Here is a 19959-nt window from a genome sequence, read left to right on the forward strand (position 1 = left end):
TTTTGTGGTATGCGGGCCTCCCTCTGCTGCGGCCTCTCCCGTTGCGGAGCACAGGCTCCGGACGCGCAGGCCCACCGGCCGTGGCCCACGGGCCCAGCCGCTCTGCGGCACGTGGGATCCTCCCGGACCGGGGCGCGAACCCGGCCCCCCTGCATCGGCAGGCGGACGCGCAACCACTGCGCCACCAGGGAAGCCCTATATACCTTTCTTTAAAGGCTCTTTGAGATGTCTTGACCCTGTTACTTGAAAAGGAATGTGGTTGTTCAATTAGAAATTGACGTTAAATTTGTAACGTTTACCCCACTGTACTTCATCAGCACAAGTCTGGTATGTTTAACTTGAATCTTCTGGTTGTTGCCGTTTGTTTGGGACCAGTTCCAGTGAGACTTCCCTGGTGGGGAGGGGCAGAGGGGCTGGCCATAGGGACTACCTATGTCACCTTGCTGTCTCAGTGTTCCAGCCCAAATAGCGACCATCTCTATCATTTGGAATGTAGAGAGGAATGAAAGGAAGAAGAAAATCACTCATGGTCTCATAAATGCGGTAATAAACACTATTTTATAGTTTGGTATATTTATAATGCAGTAGGTGTATATGCTTTTACAGTTTAATTTTAATTGCTAATATAGTTTAATTAAAAATTTTAAACTTTCTTTGTAAACAAAGCGTAGGCAACTACATCAAGTTCCTCATCAATACCGTTTTAATGGCTCCATAGCATTTCATGTATGCACGTATGTACTAGGATATTATCTTTTCTTTATCCATGACATGGGGATTACTAACATCCTGCTTACCAGGGTTATTCTGAAGATCAGAGATGGTGTATACATAAGGCACCATGCACAATGCTGTGCACTCAGAAAGTGCTTAATAAATGATATTGGAAGTTATTATTTCTGTTCATAAGATGGTCCCTGCATTTCAGATCATCTTATAAACATAAAAATTTATGACTTTTTTTTGAGTTCTTAGTATATGTATATAGCCAACTTTCATAAAGGCGACATCTGCATATTATATGCATTCACTCTTGTCTGACTTTGGTTCCTCTGGAGCAGGGGTAGACAGCCTCTTTGAGGGCAGCATCTGTTTACCTCCATCCTCCTGCCCCCCCACTTTTTTGACCTCCCTCCTTGGTGTCCACCACAGTCCTTTACACATGGTGGACACTCTATTTGAGGAATTAATTACTGAACAGTTTCTGATAAGGGAGCAGTTTTTGGTTTCCCTGTTTCCTTATGGCTTTGTGAGTTGCTATCTCTCTTGGCTCTCTTTTTTTTTTTTTTTTTTTTTAATTTTTTTTTTTTTTTTTCAGGCCACGCTGGGCGGCATGTGGGATCTTAGTTCCTTGACCAGGGATTGAACCCGTGCCCCCTGCATTGGGAGCATGGAGTCTTAACCACTGGACCGCTGGGGATGTCCCTCTATTAAACTATTACTAGCATAAAAGAAAAGTGGTTTCTTAATCTCTGATGATTGCATGTATACGGGAAAAACACGTGATAGAAAATGCTGGAGACAAAGGCATGTCACAACTATCACTCTTTGACAGATGTATGAACATTTTGGTAATTTATAGGTGGAACTTTGCCTATTAGTGACTGCCGCTGAGTGATACTTATACTAGCCGAAGATAAGAAAACATTGGTTTTAATTCAAATTGTTTTAAAAACAAACTCTTCTGGCTTAAATATTTTCATGGGCTACTGCATATCTACATAGATATAAACAGAACTGTGTATTTATGTGTCAGAGATAAACAGATGCACATGCAGTGCTTCCACCCCCCGACTCCAAAGGGTCTCTAGGACCCAGGGTTGGGACTCCCGAGTGACTGGTTGTGGTTGGCAGAGGACAAGGAGGGAGTTGGTCCTGACTAGCCATGTCAAGACTTGAGTGACTGCAAAGGTGCTGGGATAGGGGCAAACCACAAGCTGCTCCAAACAGCCAAGTCATTTCTGAAATATCCAAAAGTATATTTTCAGCAGCTTCACAGAATGTGCCTAAGCTGTAAAGTTGTTGGGTTTTTTTAGTTGATGTATAGTTGATACACAATGTTGTGTCAGTTTCTGGTGTACAGCAAAGTGATTCAGTTATATATACATTCGTTTTCATATTGTTTTCCATTATGATTTATCACAGGATGTTGAATATAGTTTACTGTGCTATACAGTAGGGCCTTGTTGTTTATCCATTCTATATATAATAGCTGGCATCTGCTAATTGCAGACTCCTAATTTGTCCCTCCCCCACCCCCTTTCCTTTTCGGTAACCATAAGTTTGTTTTCTGCACCTGCTTCTGTTTTGTAAATAAGTTCATTTGTGTCATATTTTAGATTCCACATATAAGTGATATCCTGTGGTATTTGTCTTTCTCTGACTTACTTCACTTAGTATGATAACCTCTAGGTGCATGCATGTTGCGGCAGATGGCAGTATTTCACTCATTTTACGGTGAGTAATATTCCGTTGTATATATGTACTACATCTTCTTTGTCCATTCATCTGTTGATGGACATTTAGGTTGTTTCCATGTCTTGGCTATTGTAAATAGTGCTGCTATGAACATTGGGGTGCATGTATCTTTTCGAATTATAGGTTTCTCCGGATATATGCCCAGGAGTGGGACTGCAGGATCATATACGAACTCTATTTTTAGTTTTTTAAGGAACCTCCATACTGTTTTCCATGGTGGCTGCACCAATTTACATTCCCACCAACAGTGTAGGAGGGTCCCCTTTTCTCCACACCCTCTTCAGCATTTGTTATTTGTAGACTTTTTAATGATGGCCATTCTGACTGGTGTGAGGTGATACCTCATTGTGGTTTTGATTTGCATTTCTCTAATGATTAGCAGTGTTGAGCAGCTTTTCATGTGCCTATTGGTCAGCTGTATGTCTTCTTTGGAGAAGTGTCTATTTAGGCCTTCTCGTTTTTTGATTGGGTTGTTTGTTTTTTTATTATTGAATTGTACGACCTGTTTGTATATTTTGGAAATTAAGCCCTTGTCGGTCTCATCATTTGCAAATATTTTCTCCCAGTCCGTAGATTGTCGTTTTGTTTATGCTTTCCTTTGCTGTGCAAAAGCTTGTAAGTTTGATTAGGTCCCATTTGTTTATTTTTGTTTTTATTTCTGTTGCCTTGGGAGACTGACCTAAGAAAACATTGCTACAATTTATGTCAGAGAATGTTTTGCCTATGTTCTCTTCTAGGAGTTTTATGGTGTCATGTCTTATATTTAAGTTTTTCAGCCATTTTGAGTTTATTTTTGTGTATGGTGTGAGGGTGTGTTCTAACTTCTCTCTATTCTGTTCCACTGATCCACATGTCTGTTTTTGTGCCAGTACCACGCTGTTTTGATTACTGGAGCTTTGAAATCTGGGAGGGTTATGCCTCCACCTAAGCTATAAAGTTTTAATGCCTCTTTGCCTACCTCGGACAAAGGTAAAAATGCATCTGTCTGTACTAGACCCATTGCTTTCCTGCATTTGTTGAAAGGTCATACATATTTAAGAGCAACTCATTGTCAGTGTTGGTGACAAATGATGTATTTCAAAGTGTAATTCATGCCTTTCAGTAAATGTCAAGGGCTAGAATATATGTGCATATTTCTTTCAAATATCTTCAGTAGTCACCCATTTAAGGCAATTTTCTGGGTAGAAAAAACATCTGAAGCTCTTTTGGGTTTGTTATTTAGGTTTTAGGCTAGCCATGAGATTACAGGGTTCCATGCCTCACTGAAGAGTATGTTATAGTTGTAGCGTATGTGTAACTATTATTGTTATTTTCATAATTTTTGTACTTATAAAAGTAGTACTTGCTCACAGTAGGAAATTTAGAAAAAAATAAAAACCACAAAGAAGAAAATAAACATAATTCATAAAGTTGTAATCTAGAGAGAACAACTATTAACTTTAGCTATGTGTCTGTTGCTTTCGTGCATGTATATATGGATATATGTTATATGTATATACATGTTTTATATATATATATGTTATATATATATGCTTAGTGTGGAAAATGTAACCATGAAAGCATAACAGATTTTAAGTGCTACCCACGTAAATAAACTGTAAGCATTACTGACTAACAACAAACAAAAAAATGTGACTATATAGAATTAGTCACATTTTTAGATCGTGCCTTAATGTTATACTATGAATATTTTCTCCCAATTAATAATGTTCTTTGAAAAGGTGCTTTAATGGCTTATAATATTCTGGCACCTGATTATACCATAATTTAATCACTTCTCTCTTGGACTGGAAAGTTGCTTCCAGTATTTTTTTCTATATGATGCTGTAATGAGTATCTTTTGCAGATAGATATTTGCCTGCATCTCTGATTATTTCTTTGGGATTAATCCTTACAAATAGATTTGTTGAATCAAAGGCATCAATTCTTTGAATGTTTTGATACCTCCTGCCATAGTGCTTTCCAGAAACACTTGTGATAATTTCTTTGCAGTAGTAGAGTATTAAAATGTCTGCCTCTCTTTAGAAAGTGTTAGCTATTTTTGCATCTGGGACCACCTGTTAGATGAGAACTTCAGTTTTGATGTTATCACATATATTCATGTGTTTTATTCTCTCACACTTTCTAGGTAATTTTTTTTCTTATTGCTTTGTAAGTGTTTTGCATTATTTCTTTCTTACAGATACCAGTAATTTATGTAACACTAACTATGATAGTAAAAGTGGAAAGGTATGAGGAAACCTTCAACAAAAGAGGTTTTCCAATGAAATTTTCTCTGGGTTGGCTAAGGTTTAGCGTGTCGTACATGAGGTAGTCAAAATACATTTGCCCTGTAGTGTTGTGTAATATGCTACATTAGACCTCTGCTTTTTGCTCACAGGGAACAAAGACACAATCCTTTCACAGGCGGTCCCAGCAGCATGTTAAGCAACTTCATTTTATGGGAAAGGATGATTGCTTCCTTCAGGTGATGGCGGAGTACTCCCTCAGGAGGCATGGTTGAAAAACGAAGGCTGTTCTCATAACATCCAACTCTCTTGGAAAGACAGGTTTACAGCTGGTAGACGAGGCAGTGCCATTCCAGCCTGGCCGCAGTCTGAACGTAATCCCCCTTGAACACTTTGCCTCTGGAGGCAACTCTGCCCTCCGCCTGTCTCTCCCCCTCCCCCTCACTGCCCTGCCTCCTTGAAAATAGTACATCAATCTCATCAAAGACTAGTCTGATGAAAATGAGTAATCAGTGCGAAAGGACTAGCCTCTCCAAATTGTTGTTTGTCATGAAACACCTGGGTGACTCCGATGGAGGGGGTCACCCCATTAATGACACATCAGGACTAACTGCCCTTGTTCAGTGTGTCCCGGGAGCAACAGGGAAACCCAGAAAATCTCATTTCCACCTCTCCCCGAGAAATGACCTCGTCTGTACTGTTTTCGCTTAGTGGTGACGAAGGTAGTATGAGACCCGTCTCTGAATTCTTGAAGCCTGGTTAAGATCAGCTCAGTCCCGTAGTTCTGCAGTCTTTCTCTTAGAAGTGTTGTGTGCCAGGGAACTCTGCACACTGTGTCACAATCATCGCTTTATTTCTGTGCCCCATTCACATGGGGCCGGGACAGTGTCTTTTATTTCCGATGCCTGTGTCCTTGCCTGGAATATAGCAGGTACTCAGTTAATACTAGGATGTTATTTGAATCCTAATATCAGTTTGTCTCCTTGTAAAGGCTGAAAAGAAAGAATGTAGTACCCAAATAGCTTCACTATGCAGAGAAAACAAAAGGTTTGGAAAACAGCATTTCTCTTCTAATCCACAAAGCGCTGAGCTTCCTAGAGAGTAATGTTAATAATGAGTTGCACTGAACACCAGCCACTAGGACAGTAACTGGTTGCCAAGAGTGAATCCTGTTGAGTTTTGTTGTAAATAATGCTACCAGTTTGATCATCTCCACCCAGATCCCCATGGGGCTTCCACCCAGCATGAATAATGAGGCAGCGTGGGATACTTAGTGTGCTGTGGTTGTCCGGCCCCCAGTTTATACTATAAGGTAATCAGTGTCAGATTAGATCAGCAAGCACGGCAGAAGTTAGGGGGCTTGGAAGGAGCAACAGAGAACCTCAAGTCTCGAAAGAGAGGAAAAAACAGAATCAGTTACAACAGCTGTCATTAATAGGGCACTTATACTGTGTGTTTGGTGCTGAAGTGGCTACTGATATTAATACATAATATTCTCTGGTCCTTACAGTGATGCTCTGAGTTAGGAATTACCATTCCCGTTTCATTCATGAACCACCTGAAGTTAAGAGTGGTTAAGTGACTGTCTGAAGGTCATTTAGAGAGTTGGTGAAGTTGAGATTTGAGACTCCCCTGGAGATGGTCAAGGGCACCAAATGAAAAAGTACCAGCCGAGGAGATAGATGGTCTTCTTGCCTACTTCCCTCCATGGCCCTCCTGGTTTTTAAAAAATTATAAAAGTATTATGTATTACTGGTTAATAACAGCAACAAAAATCTTCAGTGTACAGGGAGTAACATGAAAACCAGAACCTCTGCCCCTGTAGCTGTACCCTATGTCTACTCCCCATAATAGAAGCTGCTGATGAGCTTTTTATGTGTCTTTCCTAAACCTTCTGGTGGTCTAGCTGGGGGGAGGTAAGTCTTGAACATAACCTACCATTGACCTCAGGATTTGGCCGGCCTTTCGTAGTAAAGGTGTGGAGAGTGCGAGATCTGAGAAGTAGAGCTTCAGAGGGCAGAAGCTTCTTCCAGAACTGCTGCCTCTATCAGACGGCTCAAGTCAGTGTGAAAAAGTCTCTGGGAACTGATTTCTTCCTCTCACCACTCCTGCGGAACATCACACTCAGGTGAAGGTCAGGGGTTAAAACAACAAGCAAGCTTTTGAAAAGAAGCTCGTGATGAGGCTTGCTGTCCCTCAGCCTTGCCCCTCCCCCTAACACACATGCACACCTGCCTGCCTTTTGTTTTGGGTATTGCTCAGGTGATGTGTTTTTGATGCCTCATAGGTAAGTTGGTTAGAGCTGGTAACGTGTATAAGAAAATACCAGCCCAGTGATGATCGGGGTGGGGGGGGGTGGGTTCTCATACAACTGTGGGCTTCACCCCTCATGCCCTGGTGGAGAGGATAGGGTGTTATTCCCTCTTCGTGCCGTATCTTTAGGAAGCCAATCCGTATTTACTTAGGATGAGCTGGGCTATTGTTATTACGAATGAAGAGAAGTGAGTTTGAATTATTCTGAGATTCAGAATATCCTAACCAAAAGGAATCATCCAGCCCACTGGCTTTAAACTTTATTTTTTTAAGTCATAGAACCCTATCCAAAAATATTCTAACATGAACAGCCCATATATAAAACAGATTAAGGTGGAAATGGTAGCCTGTAGTTATCCTGAGATAGTTACGTAGAACTAAGGCTCTGTCGAGTCTGCAGTTTGAAAACCACTGATTTAGTCCAACCACTTGTTTTTGGAGATACAAAAATCGAGGTTCAGCCTGCTCAAGTGGCTTGTCCAAGGTCACACATCTGGCTATTTGGAGTGTTGAAAAGGAGATAAGATCTCAAAGGTGTGACCTTCCTTAAAGGTAGACGCTTAGCCCAAGAGTCTTGTTCCTCCACCAGACTTGGATAAGATAATAAGATAAAAATTAGGTCATAATAGCAGTTACGGCACAAAATGTTTTCCAGAATTTGGGGAACTCCTGCCCCTAGACGTTTCTTCCAGCTAGGTCTGTTGGTGGTCCGCATAGTGTATTGCAGTAAGGCTGGATCCATGCACTCAGAGGGTCGGATTCTGGAGCAAGCATGCCTGTGTTCCTTCCCATCTCCCCTGCTTCCTGTTTAACGTGGGACAAGCTGCTTGATTTCTGTCTCATTTTCTCATCTGAAAAACGTGCCAACTTCATAAGCTTGTGGTGAGGGTGGAATGAGATACTACATATAAACATTTGCCAGGTGCAGCATGGATGCTTGATGGTGGTTGGGTGCTGGGCTGGTGGCAGTGGCGACGGTAATGATGGTGCTGGTTTCAGTTGTGCTAATAGTTGGGGTAGAACTGATTGCTGCTCAGGCTGCTCTGGCATCTTCCTGCTCATTTCCTGATGCTTGATGCCCTGTTTGTATCACAGCTTTCTGCTCCAGCCTTCCGCTTGGTGAAATGGGAAAATGTTGTCATGCTCAGTCAGCTGAGCTAGGAAAGGCCATTCATGAGTGTCCTCTTTTTTTTTTTAAACTATCTTTTAAAAAACATTTTATTTTTTATTAAAGTGTAGTTGATTTACAATGTTGTGTTAATTACTGCTGTACAGCAAAGTGACTCAGTTATATGTACCTATACATTCTTTTTCATGTTTTCCATTTGAAAATATGATATGGTTTCTCACAGGATATTGACTGTAGTTCCCTGGGCTGTACAGTAGGACCTTGTGTTTATCCATTCTATATATAATAGTTTGCATCTGCTAACCCCAATCTCCCACTGCATCCGTCCCCAAACCCCACCCCTTGGCAACCACCAGTCTATTCTCTGTGCACCCGATTTCTGTTTCATAGATAGGTTCATTGGTGTCGTATTTTAGATTCCACATATAAGTGACATCATACGGTATTTGTCTTTCTTTTTCTGACTTACTTCACTTAGTATGATAATCCCAAGTTGCATCGATGTTGCTGCAAATGGCATTATTTTGGGTTTTTTTAATGGCCAAGTAGTATTCCATTGTATATATGTACCACATCTTCTTTACCCATGAATGTCCATTTTTGACCTTTGATGGTTTAATCCTTTTTGTTGCCCACTCCTGGGAGTGTAGTCGGTGCTCTGTAAACATTTGTTGATGGGAGTGGTACTGCTGTACCGTTGGAAAGGGAGACGGATCTGGACAGCTGGCTCCCCTCCCCACTCCAGCCCCACCACTCTTGAACTTACACCCTACCATCCTTTTACCAGCCCATCCCAAGCCCTGTGCTCCCTTCCCTTGAACTTGCTCCTACTGTCCTTTCACCAGCTCCCACCCTTGGCCTTTGGTTCTCTGTTCACCTTGAATTCTCTTCCAGGAAGTTTCCTGGTCAATCTTTCACATAGTCACCGTAGTACCTATAGTTCTGCCTGGATGAACACTCAAGACAGGCCCAGACATGCCTTCCTTGTCACAGCTGGGGGACATTGTCCCAGCCTCAGAGACCCCACCCTCAACCCCCAACTGCGTGTGTCACTCATTGTGAACTATTCAGGGGATATAAACTGAGGTCAGTAAATGATGAGAGGAAGAATGTGGATGTGCCATTAAAGTGAGTGCCTAGCTCTTTATTGCAGTTATATAATAGGCAGCAATCGTGACAGCCAGGGGGCATGAAAAGAAGAGATGGCAGTCAGCAGAGTTTTTTGTCTTCTCTGTTGTGTGTGTGTGTGTGTGTGTGTGCCTGTGTGTGCATGTACGAGCGTGCGTGCACCTCCATGGCGTACTGGGAGCCTATTGAGATAACAGATATCAGGCCGTGAGCTCTTTTTAGCAAGAGCTTGGTGGCTGGAAATAGAAAATGGGTTTCTACTATAACTAGAAAATACTCTCTTCAAATACCACGTAGAACAGTGGTTCTCAGAGTGTGATTCCTGACTCAAGAGCACCGACATCACTGGGTGTTTATTTGAGATGCAAATTCTATGGTCCCACCCCAGACCTACTAGACCTTTTGGGGGTATTTGGGGTTGGGGCCCCACAATCTGTGTTTTAAGTACTCCCGCCCCCAGGCAATTCTGATTTGCTCAAGTCTGAGAACCACTGACCTAGAATTATACTCCTGATCCATCACCCAGACCATGGCTCTGATTAGGAAGGTGTTCTTGGGGTCTTTAGACCTAGATTAGGTTCTGGTTCTTGATTCATCTTTATTCTGAGGTTGAGGGTGTCCAGATAAGGAGAAGTAGGTGCATCTGGTTAGATGTTCTTTAGTGAAAGGGCATCTGTGGTTTATGGGTAAGTGACAAAGGGTTGACTAATACCTTCTTCTAAACCAGAATGTTAAAAATAAAAATATTTACTCAGAATATAACTGAGAAAATTCTATTGTTTTCTTGTGTGTTTGTTTAAGGAGATGGGGTGTAGCTTCCACTGAGTTGCATTTTACGGGTAATAAATACACATAGACACCAACAATATTTTTCACTGACTTTTGATTTCTGTTTTTTGGATATCAAGTATAGTCCTGTTAGTACTAAACTTTTCATTTTATCACACCATTCTCTTTCCTTAAGGGATTTCACGGCATATTTATTGAGCTATCTAATAAAAACCAATATAGTCTTAAGCATTTTATGATACTCTGTATAATCTTTAGAAATACCCTGGAAGTTGCAAAATAAGGGTTAATAGTCGTAGTGTAAAACTACTAAAGGATAACTCTCAAATTGGATAGAAATAAATCATCCACAGTCGATAATTAGATGAGTGAAAATTTGGAGATTGAATACACGAAGGCCCTTCCTATGACTTTAAGCATCTCAAGTGTGAAACAGAAGAACCTGGATCCCAAATTCTTATAGTTTAACTAGATTTGAGCTGTCCCAGTGTTAGCAACCCCGGAACGTGTGAGGAGTGGACTTACCAAGCTCTTAGTAGATAATTCACATTAAGTAATCCTTTCAATATACTTCTGGCTAAAAGTTTTCAGTTTCCCAAGGAAATGATAGGAACTCTGGAACTTGTAGTCAGGAAACCTGAAATTTAATCAAGACTTTACTAAAATCTGTAACTTTGGGCAACTCTGTTGACTTACTGGGCTTTAGTTTTTTGTGTGTATGTTTTTGTTTTAATCTATAAGATGATATATGTTGACTTAGATGAACAATGCCTCTTTTACCTCTACTGAAAGAAAAACAATTTTTACCAACGTAATGGAAATCAGAATATAAATAAGATGCCAACTAAATTTTCTAGCTAGATTTTACTAGTCTGAACAAATTTTATATGCCTTTTAATAATTTTTCTTGTAATCTTTTCAGAATCTGTGCTTAGAAAAAATACTATGGAAGATTAATTCTTTTGAATTAAGAATAGAGAAGGTGACCTTTAAAATTAGAATACGAGTTTGATGTTAGTTTTGCTTTTAAATAGACATCCTTGGTTCTAGGTGATAGAAACTTTCCTCAGTATATTTACCTAGCTATAAGCATGTTAAAAATGTTACTGCTTAGTTTGTGAAATTTACACAAGCTGGTCATTAAGTGATATTTTTGCATTTTCAGTTAGGTTATGGCTACTTTCCTTTTTATATTTTTAAAATGAAAAGTATAATCCTGTTTTTTCTTACAGTGATCCATATGTGAAACTTTCATTGTACGTAGCAGATGAGAATAGAGAACTTGCTTTGGTACAGACAAAAACAATTAAAAAGGTAAGGTCCATCCTTAATTAAACACCTTTTAAGTCATAATTAGATCTCATTAAATTATGTCTTTGAGCTGTATAGAAGTTTATATTTTAAGATGGCAATAGTTACATTTTAAGCATCTCTCAGTACGAAATCTATAAATTCAATTCTGACTTTTCAGTGTTAACCCAAGATACCGGTTTTGGCTTTTAGTTAAATGACTATAAAAACAGTATTAAAATATGCATTATTACAAGTAGAAATTTTTTTCCCTGCAAAGAATAAAGCAAAACAAGGACTTGTTCTTGTTGGCTTGTTAGTTTATGAAAAGAAATTTAAAGCAATTTAAAATACATTTAATGAAATGGAATGGCTTGTGGATTTGGTAGAGGCACAAAGGGAATGGTTTAACTTAAAACAGGTAATTACCAAAGGAAGCAAAATACTTGCTTAGCTACACAAAAACAAATAAAAAATATTAACAATAAAACTACACATTTGTGTGTGTGTGTATGTTTCACTTTTCTAAATTTTACCCCCATGATTTCATTAAAGATTTGTTTCCATAATTATACCTTAATTCATCTGTCTCCATATTTTTATATACATCTATAAAATATACTAAAACATATATTTATATCCACAATTATATCTTAACTCATCTATCTCCATGTTTTTATATACATCTATAAAATATATTAGAACCTAGATTTATAGCCATAATTATATCTTAATTCATCTATCTCCATGTTTCTGTATATCTATCTATAAAAGATTAAAACATATTTACTCCATATTTGGAGCATTTATTGAAGATGCATGTTTTCTATCAGAAGTACTGTTCTTATCTGTGCTTCACTGTTACTTATAGATTACTATTATTTTTCCCTCCCCACCTTTGCGGGGTAAACAGTCTTAACACTCTGTGTGATAAGCAGTTCCTGGAGAGCGTGATGGCTTTTAAAAAATGGTAATTCTCCTGCCGTCGTGCAGACGCCAGGGGTCTGCGGCCAGGTCATTTTGTGTAAGGAAGACACAGCAGTCTAGCGTGTCTTCCACCTGGCATTCCGACTGGCACTGAAAATGAGTTCAGCGAACAGGAGCCGGTATTTTGATGAGTGGGGAGGATTCCTGTGAAGGACGGAGGCCATTGTTCCCTGTTGGGCGCTGCCGCTGGTTGAGTTTCCAGCGGGGCGGGAGGCCCGCCTCGCCGGGAAGGCAGTCGGGGACCTGATTGCCTGCCAGACGCGGAGGGAGCAGAGAACCAAAGCCACCAAAGCCGGCGATCGGGGATACTGAAATGTGTTTCCTTCCGAGGGGAGGTCCTCCTCCCTCCGCTCCACGGTAGAGGGTGTCGCTCCGTAGCCGGGGCTGCGCTGTCTGCCTCGCTCGGCAGACAGCCTCCTGGTTAGTATTTCTGTGCTGCGCCCGGGTTTAAGAACTGTTTTCATCGTCCTCTCCTCGTGGCCGGGTGCCTGGTCCTTTATGCGTGTTGTGGTCTCACCTGTCTGTTTCCTTCCCTCACCGGTCCTTTGCCTCTCCGCCTCTGCATTTCCGTGAAGCTGGGCTCCGGACCGGCTGCAGCCCGTGGCGGACCTGGGCCTGCTCCCACCTCTCCCCCTTCCTCCTCCCAGACCTCTCACTCGTTCCCATCCCCGGCTCGATTCACAGCTAGAAGTGTGAAACCCCTTTATTTAGGGTTAAACGCCCCGTTGAGTTGTGGGTGGGGAAATGGCTGATTTTTTCTTTTTTTCTTTAATGCCAGTTCAATGTTTTACAAATTCAGTTTATTTTTTTATGGTGCTTTGTGTTGCTCTTATTTTGCTGCTGCTTCCTGCACTAGTTTTTAAAGGAAATAGATTGATGAAGACAAATAGCTTTCTAACTTTGTAGTCCTTGGTGAGGTGGTGATTTTTCAGTCTCAAATTTTTACGTAGAATTTTTGAGAGATGTGTTTATTTCAGAGTATGATGCATGTCCAAATGCACAAACACATGTGTAAATGTATTCTCCCATAGTATGTTTCATCTTAGTTTCAAAGGCTGTTTGGTAGTCCATCTTTTATCCAAGCTGAGGACAAAAGTATCTTTCCATGTCCTTGTGAGATGTATATTTATATGGATTGATGTGGAGATGGATGGATGAATGGATGGATGGGTGTGGATGGGTAGAGAGGAGGACTGAAGGATAGGTAGATGAATATTTTTAAACCTGGTTATTTGGGGGAAAAGAGTTCACTTTTGGTTTATAACTGGCAGAGTTTTTTCATGTTATAGAATCTGATCATCAATATTGTTCTTCATAAAATAGTCTTCAGATTTCAGTTTTTGTATAAACAGTGAACACTGTCACCCTCCTGCCACCTGCTTCATTGCTCTCCAAGACAGGTTTGTAGCAGGTTGAGGGAAATAAGCAAAGTTCATTTCCTTCTTGATAGAATAATCATATCAGTGTTAATTTCTTGAAGAATATCTTTGTTTTCACGATGATGGCTCTTTGTAGGTCCCTGACATTATTCCTTCTGGTTGATAGCATGAAATTTATGGTTTCTTACCTGTGAATCATCTGTTTCATAAATACATCCCATCCCCATCTAGTTTGGTTGATAGAACAGTCTCAGATAATTGACTAAATGCTTCCTTTATTGCCATTTTGAAAATCTCTTATCTGTCTTTTTAGTGGGGGGAAAAGAAAAAGTTTAAGCAACTGTGTGGACTGCATTGTACTAGTAACTGTTAATGTTTCAAAGACTGTAAAATAAATTACAAGATGATTTCTCTTCCAGACGCTGAACCCAAAGTGGAATGAAGAATTTTATTTTAGAGTAAGTTTTTCTTTTTGGGGGGAGGGTAATAATTGTTATTGATAACTAGATTGATATATTATCACAACAGACTCACATTGAGTGACATCTGTTAAATTTTTATTATGAAATTCCTTTTAAGAGGAGAAATGGTTGGGTAGCTTCCTAATGTGCCCCAAATTTTCAAAGACTGTGACTAGTGGTAACAAAATCTGGACTTGTTTCATTTTGGGATGTTTGAGGGAAACAAAAAGAAAGTCATCCAAATACCATATTTTAGCTTTTCTTTGCAAGTTTTTCTTTAAAAAAAAAATTAGGTAAAATATAATTAAAACAAGAGCTTAATTATTTCTATGAGACACGAACCCGGTAGAAGCAACATGATTAAAAAGAAGCCTAAAGGTTGCCAATCATGTTCCAATTAGGAAAGAAAATTTTTACAATTCAAAGATTCAGTGTGAGTGTATGTGTGTAATATAAAACTACTTCTGGAGTTTAAATATCACCAAATTAGGTAAATTTCCTCAACCTTTTATATTTAATATCTAGAAGAGCTATGTGTAGAAAGACTGAATTCTGTGAATTAATGGAGACTACTGTTCAGTGAGTTTTTGCAGTTGCTTTTTTTTTGTACTGAAATTTTGAAAATATTAAGCTGCTCAGGTATTTAATGGAAAAGAGGGTTTTTTTCTCTTCAGGATGAATTACTTTTTATCATCTGTATAGTTGTGATATTAAAAACTACTCTACTTCCAGAAATGCTCTAAATAAGATCTTCTGATTCGTGTAGCTTCCCAAAGAACAATATTACCATTAGACTCGTTATAATTGGTCCTGATTTCTTCCTTTCAATCACAATGGTATCTTATGTGCTCTGAACTTAGATCGCTCTATACGACATCTGTTTTCTATTATGTTCAGAGCTAAAATATGGCATTGATATTTTAATACTTGGTGAGATCCTATGTGTAGCCTCTACCAGATGTATTTTAAATTACTTCATGAAGGACTGAAAAAGTAATGGGGGCAGATAGATATTATTGGCCAGTAGCTAACTCTCAGATACAGCTTTCCACTTGTAATACTCCAAATTACTTAGACTTCTTTCAGTTTAACACCTTGGCCACATTTCTGTAAATTTTAGTACATCCAAGGTTTTTTTCAACTTATATTAGCTCTAAACATATGTAAACTCGATTTGGGGGGGGGCATTTAAAAAAACATTTTTGTTGTATTCATTGCACAAATCTTTATTGAGTGCTTACTGTATGCCAGCTTCTGCAACAGCCTGTGGATGCACTGGTCAGATACAACCCTTCACTGAGCTTTCAAACAGACACTAAGCCTCCTGCCCACCTGCCTGCTCCATCACTAGGCTAAGAGCAAGCCAAGGGGTCAGAAGCACAAGTCGTGTTCTCTGTACCATCAAATGTTATTTCAGTCCCTTCTCCCTCCCTCTACTTAGTGATGGTGGACCTGGGTCCTACCACTTACATCCTTTCCAACCCTGGAGAAGCCCCCTGCTCCCCGCAAGGACTCACACTCCCCACAGGCTCCTCATCTCTCACTAGGAGAGAGGAATCCTCACTTGGTAAGGTTGTTTTCCAGGATTTACGTACAATGATAGAAATGAGAACACTTCCCACCATGTCCCACATGTGGTTGGTCCTTAACTGAATGACATTGAATACTTGAGTCTGAAGGATGATTTCTGCTATTTCAGTGAGGTTTGGGTAAAGAGACAGAAAGAAGCAAAAAGACATCGAAAGCCCAGTAGCTCTGACATTGACCCCACAGTTGCTGGAAGAGGGGCCATCTTTTATTTCTTTGTCTCTCTAATGGCTTGAACCATGGGCTCTGGAGACTCGCAGGCCAGACCTGGTGGGGCTCCTGCTTACCCTGCATAACCAGCTCCTGGGCAAGTTACTTTCCCCTGCTGGGCTCAGCTCCTCATTTGTAAAATTGGGGTGACAGTTACACATCATAGGGCTGCTTTGAGAATAAATGAGATCATGTGTTTTTGATATTTAATAAAGGAGATAGTGCCTAAAAAGTACGCACACGATGGTAAAGAGCTGCTTTTTACTATTTTCTTCATTATTTTTTATCATGGCTTTTATTATTAGGCCTAAGAAATTTCCCCGGGCGTAGACCTTTGTGAGGATGTAGCCGTTGGTGTACAGGCACCAGGATGCCTTTTTAGGGGAGATTTAGCAACTGTTAAAAACTACTTAGAATTATCCTTTCTTATGTTAGAAAAGCAGCTTAAAATTAAGCGTTTTATTCTTCTGATATGTCTAAATATTAGGCGTAGAATAATAATAGAAATAAATAATAGAAAACTTGATTTAGTTGATGAAAGAGGAGGTTAATTGTTTATATTACACAGTTGATTTGGGTGTGTTATAAAGCATTTTATTCTTTCAGTCTCTCATTTCATTCCTTGAATTATTTCTGCCCATTTAAAAAACATTATTTCTGTCCCTCATAGGTAAACCCATCTAATCACAGACTCTTGTTTGAAGTATTTGATGAAAACAGACTGGTAAGTGGGTCCCAATTTTTAATTTTTGCTTCATTTTTTCAAAAACTGAATTTTTAGAGCAACATCTTTTAAAAACCTGTATTTATGTTGTACTTCTGCCAGTATACATGTCCCTCGATAAGACCATTTTTGTCCCATTACTAGTTTAATGTTCATAATTCAGACATTTTTTTATGGGTGGGACAATTTATTTGTATATGTGTATGTTTTTACCGTAGTTAATATTTGTGAAAGTCACACTGGTCATTTATCAAACCATGTATGCTTATGCTCTTCTTCTGGGGATACAAGCGATAGGCAAATCTGTTGCCGCCATTACTCATGTAAATGAACCTTTCAGGGTTTTTATGTATAAGCCAGACCATGTGATTGTGACACGTTCAATAATGAATCTCTCTGGGAAAACAAAAATCTAATTAACAGTATATAGCAAAAAGTGAATCTATATTTAGGAGGTAAAATTAAGCTGATTTTTAAAAGTGGTACTTTCTCGAGGGAAATTCAGTAACTTCAAAGAACCAGAAATATGCCTGAGGCATAAAACTGGTACATACATTTTATATAGATTGATAGGTAAGTAGGTATATATATGTGTATGTATGTAACTGCTACAACTTACATTTCATTTTAGAAATGGGGTTTCAGAAGCAAATCTGGCTTAAAGCACTTTGCCAGATTTAACTCCCTAGAATGTATACATCAAATACCTATGAGCCAAGTGTTCCAACTATGAAAATGAATATTATTATGATATGTATAACCTTTTAAGGTACTCTCAGAAGTGGTATTATAACTCACTGGAGTCAGTTGTACTCAAATTTGCTTTCCCTGAAACTTATGTGTAGTCGTCTCTCAGTATCCATGGGGGGATTGGTTCCAGGACCCCTGCAGATACCAAAATCCAAGGATGCTGAAGTCTCTAATATAAAATGGCGAAATATTTGCATGTTACCTAAACACATTCTCCTGTATACTTGAAATTTATCTCTAGATTACTTATGATACCCAATACAATGTAAGTGCTATGTAAATAGTTGCCTGTATGAGGCAAATTCAAGTTTTGCTTTTTGGAACTTGCTGGAATTTTCTTCCCCTGAATATTTTTGATTCGAGTTGGTTGAATCCATGAATGCGGAACCCGCGGATACGGAGGGTCCAACCGTATATTATTTGCTTAAAAGAAATGTTCGTATGGACCCTTGTTTCTGCAGAATTCAACTGAAACTTACAAGTTTTTGAATAGCTTGAGTTTAATAGAATATTTGATCTGGAGGAGCCTTATAATGTTAACTCATTGAATTCTCTGTCCTTGCGAATGAGGAAAGAGAACTGAGGTCTAGAGCCCTTATGTAATTATGTAACTGCTGTTCTCCTAAGTCTCAGGCCAGTGGTGGTGAATAGCCAGGCCTTTAACCCTTAGGGAACTTGGGAGTATATTTGATTTCCTATGCCTTGTGTTACTCTCCAAATTAGAAAGCCAACAGATGCTGGCCTACCATCCTGATAGCTTTTCTATTAAAATATATGGATTCTCTGTGGTTGCATTGAGCTGGACATTTTGTACCTTAGGTGATACTTAGTAGTACTGAGTAGCTAAAATCACTTTTGCTTTGTGTATGAACTTATTATCTTGTTAAATCGAATGAGAAATTCTGCTTGAGGGTGCAGTTCTTAGCACTCCATCTTTCATCCAGTAAACACTGAATTCAGCAATGTTCAGCAGAGTAACAGTAAGTCCCTGGAGACATAGATGCAGCCACAAGACTAATCCTTACTCTCTCATTTATTGAGTATAATAACACTTCAAGGTGAAGAAATGGTCAACTTTGAGGAAAAATTGCCTCTTGTCAGATGGGCTTTAACTCATTATTTTTCTTCTATTAAAGGAAATTCACTGTAAAAAATTTGTTTTCCAATATCTAAAAGAATGACTGTTGTTGAGATGACCTTGCCATGAGCCCTCAACTATACTTCCAAGCCCAAAAGGGCTTTGAATGAATGCAGAGCTCAAGAAATCCCATTTGAATACAAACTTTATCTGAAAAATGGTGTTTTATGTACCTAGCTTTGCCCCAGGCCATCTGCAGTATTGTTACTATGCAGTAAATGCTGCTGGCAGTGGTTTTTTCTTTGTTGGCTATTAACCCAGCTAAGACGATACGTGACCTGACCATAGTGGTGCTAGGCGGTTTTCCCATTAAACAAACTGACTTCCATTTCTCTCATAGAGATCACTTTTGGCATTTAAAACACTTGCCTTTAGAAAACAGATTTGGATGTATGTAAACACAGGTTAATCCTCCACACCCTGGACTCCAGAGCTGTTGACACAGTCATGCTTTGTGGATTTTAAAATAAACTTTTGTCACTCTTTGCAGCTTGGTATTCCGCCCCCCACCCCCTATTTTTTACTCCCTCCTAAATAAACCTCTTTGTTAAATAACTGATGTTTCTGGATCATGGAAAAGAGTATGTTTAAAACACACAGAATATATTCCAAGTTAGCTACAAATCCGATGACAGCTTTTTGAACGTGGACTTTCACTTTTATTGCTTAGGTCCTTTTTGGCCCTTCAAAAACGGCAAGATATTCCACGTTTGTATCCCAACTGGGGTGATAATGCTGACTTCTTACCGGAAAACAGTCAGCTCCGGGCATCCTTTCTTCTTCATAGTCTTTATTTATTACCGAAACCACATGCCCACCCTTCTTCAACTTTCCTTCCCCTTTTTTTCGGGGGTGGGGGACGGCGGTGGTGGCGCGAGGGTGGTTGTTTTTTCTCCTGGCATAGGGGAGAGAATGTTTTCTCCAGCTGAGCTCCTTTCCTCTGGTACCGCCATGTCTGAGAATCATATTATGTATGAGATTGCGTCTCGCCCCCAGTCTTTTAAATGAAAACCGTTGTAGTAGCCAGAGGCAGGCCTTAACTGGCAGTGTTGTAAGTTGTAGCCCCCTCCATTTAGCTATTTTGTTACTTGTAGATCATGGTCTAATTATTTAGTGTTAAAGGGACACTCATCCTGTGGGGTGTGTAATCGTATTTATAGTACATTTTATTAGTTTGCATTCCATCATGGTAGTGTGGTGACATCATAAGTAACGGGAGCATAACATCCGATTGCTCGTGAAAGAGTCTTCCAGCGGCCACGGCATTTTTACTTGTCATTTATCTGGTTCGGTGGGAAAGGTGGTGGGGAGGTGGGCGGTTATACTGCGTGTGCTTCTGTGTTGGATGCCAGGTCTCTCTCTCACATT

General features: G+C 39.6%; 1 protein-coding gene across 2 annotated transcripts in view; it reads left to right on the forward strand.

The window, feature by feature from the left end:
- NEDD4L (NEDD4 like E3 ubiquitin protein ligase) overlaps positions 1 to 19959 on the forward strand; it is a 347561-nt gene that overhangs the window by 184905 nt on the left and 142697 nt on the right. For both annotated transcript variants that reach the window (XM_007129666.4, XM_007129668.4), the window contains exons 3-5: positions 11298 to 11379; positions 14141 to 14179; positions 16650 to 16703. In XM_007129666.4, coding sequence (XP_007129728.1) covers positions 11298 to 11379; positions 14141 to 14179; positions 16650 to 16703 — 175 coding nt within the window. The remainder of the gene's footprint in view (positions 1 to 11297; positions 11380 to 14140; positions 14180 to 16649; positions 16704 to 19959) is intronic.

The sequence above is a fragment of the Physeter macrocephalus genome, chromosome 19 (assembly GCF_002837175.3).
Source record: "Physeter macrocephalus isolate SW-GA chromosome 19, ASM283717v5, whole genome shotgun sequence".
Classification (NCBI taxonomy): Eukaryota; Metazoa; Chordata; class Mammalia; order Artiodactyla; family Physeteridae; genus Physeter; species Physeter macrocephalus.